This window comes from Astyanax mexicanus, chromosome 2, assembly GCF_023375975.1.
Source record: "Astyanax mexicanus isolate ESR-SI-001 chromosome 2, AstMex3_surface, whole genome shotgun sequence".
In the NCBI taxonomy this organism is placed as follows: domain Eukaryota; kingdom Metazoa; phylum Chordata; class Actinopteri; order Characiformes; family Acestrorhamphidae; genus Astyanax; species Astyanax mexicanus.
The window spans coordinates 27,755,330-27,769,068 of NC_064409.1; the positions used below are offsets into that span (position 1 = coordinate 27,755,330).

The following is a 13,739-nucleotide window of genomic DNA, read 5'->3' on the forward strand; positions in this document are numbered from 1 at the left end:
ATCTAAGCTCACTTTACCACCAGTCAGTATGTCTACTGTATACACTTTCTTTATGCCATAAAGAAGAGAAAAGGCTTGTGCCAGTTAAAGTTAAAGTTCCCCCTTCATGACAAAATGTTATAGCAATTTTTCCCAAAAATGTAGGTTTAGCTTGAGGTTGTCCTTCCAAAATCATACCGGTATTAGTACACCAGTATTACGTGGCATTTATTATTCTGCACACTGCATTAAAATGTCTTAAACACATTAAACACATCTAAGCTCACTTTACCACCAGTCAGTATGTCTACTGTAGATACGTGAGAAAGTTTATATTGCAAAAGAACCAATTTCTTGCACATCATTCAAGCAGCACAGACCACCTCATGTTCAGTGTTGAGCCTTGTCTGCCATCTAGTGGTGACCGAGAAATAAACATCATTAATGCTCGTCCAATAAAGGTCTTCCTCATGTTACTCAACAAAAATGAAGCCACTGCATAGTAATTTATATTAATTATTTTTATTATAAAAATTTACAGTTAATTGTACAGAACTAATTAAAAGGTTATAATCCTAGACAGGGTGCACTTGTCCTATGTGACAGGCATGCCCACATGACAACAACAAAAAAGCAGTAGCAAATTCTCATAATACTTTGACTGCATCAATAAAGATAAAAACACAGCATATGTATTCTTCAAAAAAAAAAAAAAAGGTTGTAATAGCACACACATTCCACACTGATGACTGCATACCAAGTGCACAATTTGACAGTGTAGTGTTAAATAATTAACACTAATATCACTAATTGACAGTATAAACCTTATGCCAAGTGTATTGATTTAACACTTTTTGACGTGATTATTAACAAACTTATTAGCAACAATTTGTGAAATGTACAGTGGTATGAAAAAGCTTGGGCACCCCTGATAATTATCATAATTTTGTACTTTATAAATCATTGGTTGTTCGGATCAGCAATTTTACTTAAACATATCATATAGCAGATGAACACAGTGATATTTGTGAGGTGAAAGTTTATAGGATTTACAGAAAGTGTGCAATAATTCTTTAAACTAAATTAGGCAGGTGCATAAATTTGAGCAACCTTAATATTGTATTGATTTGAATAACCTTAGCACTAATTGTTGGAACAAAAAATTTGTTGGGTTAGCTCATTGACACTTGACCTAAATGAATCCAATTATGAGAAAGGGTTAAGATGCCAATTGCAATTTTTTCTCCTCCTTGCATCTTCTCTGAAGAGTGGCAACAACTCCCAAATGACATGAAAACAAAGACTGTTCAACATCATGGTTTAGGGGAATGAAAAAAAATCTCAGAGATTTTAGCTGTCAGTTTCCACTGTGAGGAACATAGTGCGGAAATGAAAAACCACAGACACAGTTCTAGTTAAGGCCTGAAGTGGATTAGCAGAGGAGAAGGATGGTGAGAATAGCCAACCCACAGACGAGCTCCAAACACCTACAACATCTTACTGCAGATGTCACTGTGCATCGTTAAACTATTCAGCACACTTTACACAAGGATTTTAGACCTGAATATTATTGAACATTTGTGGTGTGATTTAAAGCAGGCTGTTTGTGCTCGGAAACTATAAAATCTGACTGAAATGGAGATGTTTAGTAAAGAAGTATGCTCCAAAATATCTTCAACCAGAAACCAGACTCTCATTGGAAGCCATAGGAAGTGTTTAGAGGCTGTTATTTTTGAGCAAAGGTAGGATCTACTAAATATTGATGTCATTTTTCAGTTGCTGCCCTTATGCATCTGTCTAATTTTGTTTGAGGAATTATTGCACATATCACATTGCAAAAACAGAAAATAGCTTGACCACACTGACTATAAAATTGCTCAAATACTAAGCTCAAATAAAGTGTTCTTAAAAATATACAGGTAAACTAAATAAATTAACCTTTTAATGAACTATTCAAGTTAAAGTAAAACTGTTGCATATAAAACAGCACAGCAATTTTTATTTATTTTATTATTACTTTTTTTTTTTTTTTTTTTAGAAATTTAGATTGTTTTGATTTGATGTGGTCTGCAATATTTTCCATTCCTTCACCAGAAAAAAGGGATTCAGTTGCTTTCTAAAAAGATCATTAATAACTTGTCATTTTTGCAGAGAAGAAGAAGAAGAAGAAGAAGAAGCAGACGAAGAAGCAGAAGAAGACGAAGAAGAAGAAGAAGAAGAAGACAAAAAAATATATTTTAACATCAGAAGCACACAAACATTTTGAGATTTTTGGATTCCTTCGTCAGTTTATTCAAACATAAAAAACAAAAACCTTGACATGCACTCACTTATCTTTTGATTTTGTCTGGAAAAAAATACACGGACAAAACAGAAGTTCTCACACAGGCAGTGTTATATATTTGAAATTGCTTATATTAAAAGGAAAGCACTGCTAAGAAGAAAATAAGCATTTCTAAAGGTTAAAATCACATTTGTAAAACAGGGCAGAGTTAAAGCATTAAATATATTCTTGGTCAAACTAATTATAAAGCAATTAAATACAATACTGCATAAAGATGTTTTAATTAAGTGAAGTACTTTTAACATGGTAAACTGAAATATATGCAAATACAAATCTTACCAAATTGTGTATCAGATGGGCATATCAAGGAAAATGAGTATTTGCCTCAAAGCATTACAGAGGGTACTGTATACAGTCCCCTGCACATTTTGTGTACACACATGCCATTAAACATTAAACAGCATGACTTAAGCTGCTACAGGTCAACTGTGGTGGGTAACTACCAACAGTTGTCGAGGAAAGAACAGTCAAAATCCAGAGACAGGGTGTGAGCAGCCAATGTTCATTTATGTATGAGGGACATAAAAGCAATATAGTATGGAAAAAAACAACCAGCTAGTGTGGTATCAGTCTCAAAAACAATGGTTACAGGAAAAAATCTGTCTCAGCATGCATTAAATTACTAGTCTTCTCTATCACTCACTTGAAGGCCAGGTGAGCGTGGGACATGTTGGGTCCCCTCAAGATAGCTTTCAAAATTTGAAAGATCTGATGAGAACATCACTGGGTAATTTTAGAAGTCTTGTAAAGAGATATTAACGTAGGTCTGTTTTAGCTCAAATTATCGTTCTCTCTCCTCTCTCACATGCATGCACACGCATGAGAAAAGTATTAGGACATTCCTCTTAATCTTTTAATTCATTTGTTTCATTTCGATATACCTCCACACACAATTGGGAACCTATCCTTGCAGACTCCAGTGTGCTTAATAATGCCATAGGTTTTTTAGGTAATTTCTGTATTAACTTATATCTACCTTACAAACTACAAGAAAAATATTTAAGAAAATCTTCCCAGATGAGTAGAAGCTATTATAGCCTCAAAGGGTGAACATACTCATATAACCTATAGATTTAGAATGAGATTCTTAGATTCCGCAGGTTTAATGTGTCAATGTCCCATTCTGTTTGTCTATATAGCCTACTTTATTAAACACAGCGTAATTGTTTATATATCCACTGTCAATCTTATCGGTCTACTGATAAATTCTTCTAATAATTTTAATGATATCATACAGTTTGTATGGAAAGTTTCACACTGCCTACTGAAGTGTAAAGCTTAAACAGACATCTAATTTAAGCAGAATTTAGCTTTTTTGTTGTCAAAATACAAACAAACTGACATTTGCATTTTGCAACATTTGTACTTTGTAGTTCTATAATTACAGACTGTAGTCCATTTCTCTGCACACTTTGCCCCCCTTGTTCTTCAATGGGCAGGACCACCACAGAAGAGGTCCTATTTGGGGTGGATTTTCAGCACTGAAGTGTCACGGACATGTTGGTGGTGTATTAGTGTGTGCTGTGTTGGTACCTCCTCTGGGCAGTGTCCTGTCCTACCAATAACAGATTGGACTAGAAGATGACCAAAACTAACTATGCAGCAACAGATAAGCTGACTTTACATGTAGACAATGGATCAGCTAGGTAGGAGAGTCTACTGCAGTGGTGATTAGACACAGTGTTTAAAAACTCCAGCCCTGCTGTGTTTGATCCACTCATACCAGAACAAAACACACTTACACACCACCAGAGCAGAGTCACCATCCAAATATCACCATCTTTGTGGGGGTCCTGACCATTGAAGGACAGAGTGAAAGGAGCCCAAACAAAGTGGAGCTGTGTGAATGAAATGGCTGGTATAAAATAATTATGTTAATTAGTATGTATGCAAGCACAATCTGATAAATCCTTCTTTGCCCACAACATTTCTGTATCATGTCATAATACTCTGAGAGAGAGAGAGAGAGAGAGAGAGAGAGAGAGAGAGAGATAGAGAGAAAACAAACATCAACAACAAGTTAAAGAGATTACTGATATGGGTGAATATCCCAGACTTTATAGCAAAATATTTACAATTTAGCATATTTGTGCTTCATTTATGAATTTCTTCTAATAATTGTAATATCATACAGTTTGTATGGAAAGTTTCACACTGCCAACTGAAGTGTAAAGATTAAACAGACATCTAATTTAAGCAGAATTTAGCTTTTTTTGGTTGTCAAAGTACAAACAAACTAACATTTGCATTTTGCAACATTTGCTTGTTTTTTTCCTGTTTTAAACTAAAATGACAAACTTAACTCATTTAACCACTACCATCCTTCTATTGAAAAAAAATTAACAATGAATACTTCATTGCCTGCATGCAACTGCTGACATGTCACATAAGGTATCAGGTTAGATTTAGGTTTTGAGCCACTTTTCTAACCTACTGAAAGGCATGCAGACAGCAAGGCATGAATGAGAAACTGGACATACATTTTATCAGTCCTTTCCACAGCCCAAGAAAAAAAAACACCTTATTAAAGACACTAGCCAGTAACAGTGAACAGTACACCTTACTCTTCAATTTCAGTTCAAACTTTTAATGACTTTAAAGCAGCAATTTAAAAAAAAAAGAAAAAGAAAAGAAAATGCAGTAAAAATATGAATCCTTGGTTTAGTACAACTGACCTATAGCAACCAAAGACACATTGTCTCCCCAAATATAGGCTAAATTAAGGACTTTGCTGAATTTTAAGTTATGTGTAGAGGATTATCCAACAAAATTTGAAGTAGAACTGTAAACCCACTGATTTATGTCTTTGTCAGCATTGCCTTAACACTGTCCACTGTGCCAGCGCACATTGAAACGCAGAATTCTTATCTATTCGATCCATTATGTTAAAATTTGTCTCTAAAAAAATAGAATTCTGAAAGAAGACAGGGTAATTTAAACAAGTTGAAAATGTAATTTGCTAATCTGCACAGTATGATGCAAACACTATGGTAATGACCTATTTTGCTTAACATCCGAATTTGCACTGCCAGGTACCAAGTAGACATATGTAAGGATATATTACTGTTTTCTTTTTAGACAATTTAGTGTAAGTTGTAGAATACTTTTGCAACCATGCTTAAGAAAGACCTACCTTGCACAAAAAAATTTTAATCAAATTGTGGGAATCAACTGCAATTCTAGGTGACTAAAATGTGGTAAAATATAGGGCCATTAACCTATGTATTGTGCAGTCACACTAGCATGTAGGGGAAGCACTTGGTCAGTGGTGTGTTGTTGGGCAGATCAAGCAATTACATAAACACAGAAAGAGGGTAATGTGTTCATTATCAATGCTAAACACTCATAGAAATCCAGGTTTGTCAATATCAATAGTAGTTGTAGTAGTACCAGCAATAATAATAATATTAACAATAATAATAAAAATAATAATAATACGTATTATTATTTTTATTATTATTATAATCATAATCATCATCATCCTAACTTCTTGTCATTGTAATAATAATAATAATAATAATAGGAGTAATAATAATAATAAAAACGGTCTTGTTTAAATATGAATATTATAGTCTGCTTCTTACATTAGGAAATTATATAGTCTCTGCAATAAAGGGTGTGTTCATACTACAACTCCATATCTTGTGCTTCATCTTCTGAGAAATCAGACATGGAGCTTTCTGATGAAGAGTCACCTGCACCTTCCTCTTGCTCCTTCAGAGCCTCCTCTGTTGCATATTTCTGAATGTATTCTGCATGGGGGGAAAAAGAGAAAAGTTTGTGTTTAGGGCAAGGTGTATAATAGTCTGTAAAGTCACAAAGAAACCCAAGGTTGTGGGGCAGATCAAGCAACTACATAAACACAGAAAAAGGTCAAGAGGTTAATGTCAAAACAACTGATGGCCTCTCTGACTAATGTTAATGTTCATCAGTCAATCATCAGGAAAACACTAAACAAACAATTGTGTGCATGATCCGGTTTCTAAAGCTTATATGCACATTTTAGAAGGCTAATGGAATCATGATATTTTTGATTTAAATGTGAAGCGTTGTTTGGGAAAAGGAAAACACTGTATTTTCGTATAAAATTCTTATTTCTTCTGTGAACCATGATGTTAGTAGGACTGGGCCTGTTCTGATGCATCTACACCAGGAAGGCTTGTCATCATTGATGGAAAAATCAATTATGAATTATACCGGTAAATTCTAAAAATAAATGTCTGTCCATGAGCTGAATCTCAAGAGAATGCTGATCATGCAGCATGACAAGGTTTCACACACCAATATTTAACAATGGATATTTTTTCTCAACAAATAACCAAGTCTGCAGAACAAGAAAAAAACTGGCAAGTATGCATGATGTGTCAGAAGCTTTCAATTTTAGGCAAGCTGAGATCAAACTTAAAAATGATCAAAAGGCTTTCATATGTTAAAACTGATGAACCATGGTGTTTAAACAACACCTCAAGAACAAAACCTCGAAGAACAAATTCTGCAGACCTCATCACAGCCACAATCCATGTTCAGCAGGTATTTGTGAGGATTTGACCTTGAACTACTGATAAGCAATTGTAGCAATTTATAGCAGCATGAGTTTCAGCCGTTTTAAAGTAGGCAAATGTAATTTGTAAAGACTCCCTAAGGGCAAAATATCTCAAATTGCAGTCTGTATCATATTACGATTGCATGTATGTGTGTAAATTTCAGCAAAAGAACAATGGTTGCTACCTTCGGTCCGTTTAGCTTTGAAAATGTGTGGAGGCCAATGAATCTAAATTTAAAAAAAAAGTGAACCCTTTCAATTGTATGGCTTTCTGCATACATTTTTAGTATAATGTGATCTGATTATCAAAGTCAAGGGTACTGACAAATAAAAAAAGGGTTTTGACTAAAATAACAACAAAAAAAGTTCATGATCATTCATTTCATTATTGAAAATAGCCACAAATGATCATAGTGCTAGTGGAAAATGTATGTAAACCCTTGAGTTAATGACCTCAAAAAAGCTAATTTAAGTCAAGTGTTATCATACCTGGAGTCCTGGTAGTGTGGAGGTAAGCTAATTTGACTGATAAAAACTCCTTAAACTTATTGAGTGTGTTCCAGAGCCTTTTGGAGGGCCATATCAAAGCCCAGATCTAAGATGTAATGGATTTTGGAACTTTGTAACAAACACAGTGATATTTGAGAAGCGATATAAAGTTAATAGGATTTACAGAAAGTGTGCAATTTTTTTAGGCAGGTGCATAAATTTGGGCACCCCAAAAGATACATCAATAATTTAGTAGATTATTCCAGATTTAGTAGATTTTAAATAATATTCAGGTCTGGGGACTGAGATGATCATTCCAGAACATTGTACTTGTTCCTCTGTAGGAATGGCTTGGTAGATTTTGAGCAGTGTTTAGCATTGTTGTCTTAAATCTTAAATCATTGTTGACTTTAACTTTGTCACTGATTCAACTTAAACAAGATTCTCAGTAACTGCCCTGGCACACACAGCCCCACAGCATGATAGAACCACCATCAATTTTACTGTGGGAAGCAAGTGTTTGTCTTGAAATGCTGTTATTTTTTTACCATGCATACTGCCTACAGTTTAGTAGGTCAAGGGTCAATGAGCTTACCAAACTAATTTTGTTTTACAATAATTACTGCTAAATGTATTTAAATCAATAAAATGACTAGGGTGCCCACATCTATGCTCCTGCCTAATTTTGTTAAAGGAATTAATGCACATTTTCTGTATATCTTATAAATTTATTTCACTTCTCAAATATCCCTGTGTTCGTCTGCTATATGGTATTGTTGTCAATTGCCCTGGTAAGTGCTAGTGAGGTGTAAGCAGTGTTTACAGCAGAGAAAAGTACTCAAAGCAAAATGCAGATGACTATTTTCTTCTTTTGTTAGCTATATGTTGGTCTAGGCCTAAACTAACACATACAGGAGGAAGTGGACTCAGAGTGTGTTGAGCTCTAAGTAGCAGCCCCTCCCCCAATTAGATTGAACACACTTGGTGCCTGTTCTCTTAACTATGTCTATAATTGGCTGGTTGGCTTCCCTAACATCAGCACGGCCAAATATGCAATGCATATTTGATCTACTATAAGTGCAGGGGTGTTCTTCATTCATCATTATACTATTCTGGGAGAGTGACTAAACATACAACAGGTCAAATGTAACGTCAATCCTTCACTTGAATTTCTGGGAGGTAATATTTAACAAAACTAGACCAGAATTGATCAGTCAGAACCTGACTTGTCTCCACTTCCACCGCCCCGTAAGTTCAGCAGGGGAATACATTAATTGTTTCAGTGGCACTGTCAGTGTTACCTCATAAGGAGAAGGTCTGGAGTTACTGGGTCCAGAACAGCAATGTCAGAAGATACATATGCTACTGGTTTCCTGTTCCTAGGATTTCCTCCACATCTACCAGCGCTGTGTACACTACCTCTTCAATGAGGGACTGAGAGCCCACTGTGGTGCAGAGAGCATACTTCACTGCCCGAATTCCTTTCTTCTAGGCACCACGAAAATGTGGTATTCCTGGTTGAATGAACTTGGAGGATATCTTCTGCTTCGCAAGCAGTTCCTGGAGCTTAGGACTTTGCAAGTGCCTCTCTCAGTTCCCTTCGCCTTCATGGAATTTTTTACCCTGGCCTGAGATGACCTTAAATGGACAACCTCTACGAGCAATAAACCTTCGTAAGGCTAGTAGGAATAAGTCACAGGAGCTTGAGGTGAGTACAGCGTGTGGTGAGGCATTTAAAGATTATAGCCCATCTTTTCCATGAGTGGATGTAGAATGGGCCAATTCAGTCCATAACTGTGCTATAGAATGGAGGCTTAGAAATCCGAAGCAGGGCAAGATGTAGGCCTGCGGTTTTAGGGATGACAGGTTTAACTTCCCACTTGAGACATTCAGAGCAGGCTTGTTGATATTTGCGAACTGCCTCACATCCTTTAAAGATCTATACATGCCTCAGAATCTCGGCAAACACTTGCTCTGTACTTAGGTGGCATAATCTTGTTTCAGTAGTCTTGTGGTTGGATGATGAGAATCCATGACTATAGGGTGTAAAGAGGAGGCCATCATACTTTCATTGCATTGCGTAAACGGCCACCAACTCTAATGATGTTACAAAAGTCATCCAACTCTGGAGACAGAGTAAGTATACGACTGGAGGAAGAAACAAGTTTCCCAGCCTTTAGTGTAGTAATCCAGAAAACTCTCCAGCTGGTTGCTTCCGAAGATGAGAAATTCAGCAGCTTGGTAGTCATCTGCCACTGGTTGTCAGGTTTCATCTGATGTTTTTAATCAGACCTGTGGTCTTAACTAGCTCTTTCCTAATGTTATACTGTTTAGGATCTGGAATGTTAGAAAGGATGGTTGTGACACCACAGAAATAAACTTTACGCTCTTCTTGTCTTGTCTTCACTGGTCAGTGTTGCAGGCATGACAGACCACTCAGATTCAGAATGCAACAGGAAAGGTGGTCCCCGACACTGTTGGGAGTAGACAATTCTGCTAATGTTCTACCCCGAGTAAGGTCATCTGCAGGGGTGTGACTGGAGTTTACATAGCGCCAGTCTCCCTGATAAGTTGGATCTCCGCAATCCTGGGGCCTCATGTACTAAGACTTGCGTGGACTTCCTACTAAAATGTTCCGTACGCTCAGATCTGAAAAGTTCCGTACGCACAAAAAAATCCGGATTTATCAAACCGTGCGTAGGCAGAATTCCACGTACTTTCTCTTAGTACATCACAATCAACTTGAAATCAAGCGCAAATGCACGAAAGCAGCACACTTGCCACGACTCCTCCCTCAATTACGCAGAGTATAATGTTATATTATTATTATTATTATTATTATTATTATTATTAATAATATTATTATTATTATTATTATTATTAATAATAATAATAATAATAATAATATTATTATTATTATTATATACGCATAGCGTATAATTACCCATGTTTTAAGTTTTATTATTCTAAGATAAATGCTTTCATTTAAATGCTTTAAATGAGTTGCCTACCAAAAAGACACACGTCACGCACTCAGCTTGTTTTCTTATGCTCTTGGAAATCTAAAACTGCTTATAAGCCAGTCATCATCATGGGCCAAAAAAACATAATGGTCACGGAAAATGCGCGCTCAATGAATTCGGCCATTAGCAGTATTTTCCAGTAATGCCAACGCTGCATCTCCAACAACTCCAGCGCAAACCTGATCTAGGCTAAGTGGAAACACGTTGAAATTTGTGAACAATATGGCCGCCATATGCAAATAAGTCTTACCGTGGCACACCAAAATTTACTCTAACAGCTGTAACTTCTGAACTCTTAAACCGACACTAATGCCACTTCAGATCTTTGATCCTAACATGATTCTGAGGTAGCCTTTCAATCTGTGTGGACATACGCCCCAGGGGGCGGAGCCAAAGCTAAAAATCTGTTTCTTAGGAACCATACAAGTTATCAAGCTCTCCTTTGGCATGTATCATCTGTGGCCTATGTCCTAATGGACTACCAAAGGAAAATTTGATATGTAAATTTTTGTGGTCGCTATTAGCCAATCAGTTTCCAGCAAGCTTTTGACAGGCTAAACAATCACCAACCAGGACGACACTTATACTGTATATGTATGAGGGCCTTCTATCATCTATTAAAATATGGCGTTAATTGGCCTCTAGGGGGCTCTATAGAAGATAATCAGTTATATCTAAATGTATGTGTGGCCCAGACATGATTCTTTTTTAGTTGTATGCTTTGCTGTAGCCTTTACAACTTTGTAATTACATGTCTTTACCAAAACTGCATTGTTTTGCATCAGTAGAGTAAAATTCGCACTTTTCGAACTAGTCCCTGGATATTCAACCAATCAAATCAACTTTGGTCTTGATGCTATCTTGAGACCGTGTCGGTAAATAATTATCGAAAACATTTTGGCATTTTAACTTTTTGTGGCCCCAACACCTTGATCAAACATGTACATGAAAGCCTTTTCAGAGTTATTTGGCCAAAACTCTGTCAATGTTTGCAGCATGTCAAAAATATTTAAGGCTCTCATTAACAATGACATTTTAAGCACAGCTGCCCAGAATGAGCCAAATAAGTCTTCAGTAGGCTCTACAGTGACAAATTAACTATTTTCAATTAATTCTATTTATCGCTTTTTTCAAACCTAAATGGACAGAAGACAGGAACCTTTGACCCTATCGACACACAAATTTATATACATATATAGACTGATATTGTGAGCTTGATTGCAAATCAAGCAAATCGGATATTTTTTGCCTCTAATATGGCCAAAAAGCAACAGTGATTTTGCAGGCCCCAAAGCGAAATTATCACTTTTTTTTTTACCTAAATGGACAGAAGTCAGGAACCTTTGACCCTATCAACACACATATTTACATACATATATATACAGACCACTTGATCATGACTACCAATTTGGAGCCAAATCGGACTTTTCTACTCTCTGCAATAAAAATAAATGCACTGATAGGAATATTTCTCTCTTACTGAAAGATTCTCAGCAGGTTATATGTGGTCTCTTGCTGCACTCTGGTGGTCATTTGGTGAAACAGCTACAGGTGAATAATTTTTAAATTAAAGCTCTACTGATCTTGCTGGTTGAACATCTTTATCCTTCTTGGTCATGCTGGTCAGCCACCTGAGTCATTCTTGTTCTTGCTCCACCCACTTAGGTTTTTTGCAAATTTGCATAATATGCAAAACCTACTTTTTGAGAACTTGTCCTTGACTTGTTGACAAATCATGACATGTTAAGCTCAGCAGAGCTTACTCCTCAATAATTATTGAAAAAATCTTGAAATTTGTAAACAATATGGCCGCCATATGCAAATTAGACCTACCATGGTTCAGCAAAATGTCTTCTAACACTTACAATTTTTGAATGCTTAAGCTGAGATTAAAACCATGTCAGTCCTTTGATCTTCACATGATTCTCAGATGCCTTGTCAGTTTAAGAAGATGTACACCCCCAGGGGGCGGAGCCAATGCTAGAGAGCTGTTTCTCTAGAACCATACAAGCTATTAAGCTCAGCCTTGGCCATTATCATCTGTGGCCCATGCACTAATGGTAAACCAAATGAAAATTTGATATGTACATTTTTGTGGTTACAATTAGCCAATCACATTCCAGCAAGCTTTTGACAGGCTAAATATTAATCAGATCAAAACTTATACACTATATGTGGGTTATTTATATGTGCCCTTTTTATGCCTCACTGCTAGGCTCTTAGCAGGATAAATGTGGTTTGTTTTTTTTTCAATTTAAGAACTGAAGTTGTTTCACCAAATGCCCACTAGAATGCAGCAAGACACTTCCTTCCCTCTTAGTTATATATTTGTTTATTATTTACTTGCTGATCTCATTTGACTTTGTTTTGTCTATTTGTTTTGTTCCATTGTTGTTGCTTAATAGTTGGTTTGTTTATTATTATTATTTGTCTTTTTTTTTTTTTTTTTTTTTTTTTTTGTGGGGGGATGGGGGGTTGAGGGATGCTGTGTGGGATTGGGGGAGATGGTGGGATGGGTGGAGTGTAATAATGGGGATTCGTTCATAGAAGTTGAAAAAGGGAGGGGGGGGGGGGGAAAAAGATAAATGGAAATATCTAGTTGTGATTGCTTTGTGACTTTGTGTTGCTATACATTTCCACAATAAAAAAAAAAAAAAAAAAAAAAAAAAAAAAAGAATGCAGCAAGACACCACATAAAAGCTGATGAACACTACAGCTCAATTCATCAATGCTTTTCAACTAGTTTACTCACACCACTCATCTAGCATTGTCATTATGGTCTTTATGGTCACGCTGGTCACCCAGCTTGGTTATGCTGGTCATCCAGCTTGGTCATGCTGGTCATTCAGATTGGTCATTATGGTCCTGCTGGTCATTCAGCTTTGTCATCTTAATATTGCTGGTCATCCAGCTTGGTTATACAGGTCAACCACCTTTGCCATGCTGGTCATCCAGTTTGGTCATTATGGTCTTCCAGCTTGGTCAATATGGTCAACAAGTTTGTTCATGCTGGTCAATCAGCTTGGTCATGCTGATCATACTGGTCAACAAGCTTTGTCATTCTGGTCGTGCTGGTCATCCAGATTAGTCATGCTGGTAATCTATCTTGGTCTTTATGGTCATGCTGGTCATCCTCATCCAGTTTGGTGATGCCGGTCAACCAGCAACATGTTTTAAGCCTAACTGGCCTTCAGGGGCCTCTTTGCCTGTAATGCTCCGACCCCATAAATCGCCGCTTGCGGCTACATTTATTATTATTATTAGGGTTCAAGCACATAGTGAGGGAACCCTATTGTTTTTGTTAGAATTTTTCTTCTTCTTCTTCTTCTTCTTCTTCTTCTTCTTATTATTATTATTCTTT

At 36.5% G+C, this 13,739-nt stretch overlaps 1 protein-coding gene across 2 annotated transcripts in view; it reads right to left on the minus strand.

The window, feature by feature from the left end:
• Positions 1–485: 485 nt before the first annotated feature.
• The window catches only part of ube2h (ubiquitin-conjugating enzyme E2H (UBC8 homolog, yeast)), a 134,005-nt gene continuing 120,751 nt past the window's right edge, over positions 486–13,739 (minus strand). For both annotated transcript variants that reach the window (XM_049475095.1, XM_049475094.1), the window contains one exon: positions 486–6,075. In XM_049475095.1, the coding sequence (XP_049331052.1) occupies positions 6,040–6,075 (36 nt within the window). In that variant the 3' untranslated portion in view covers positions 486–6,039. The remainder of the gene's footprint in view (positions 6,076–13,739) is intronic.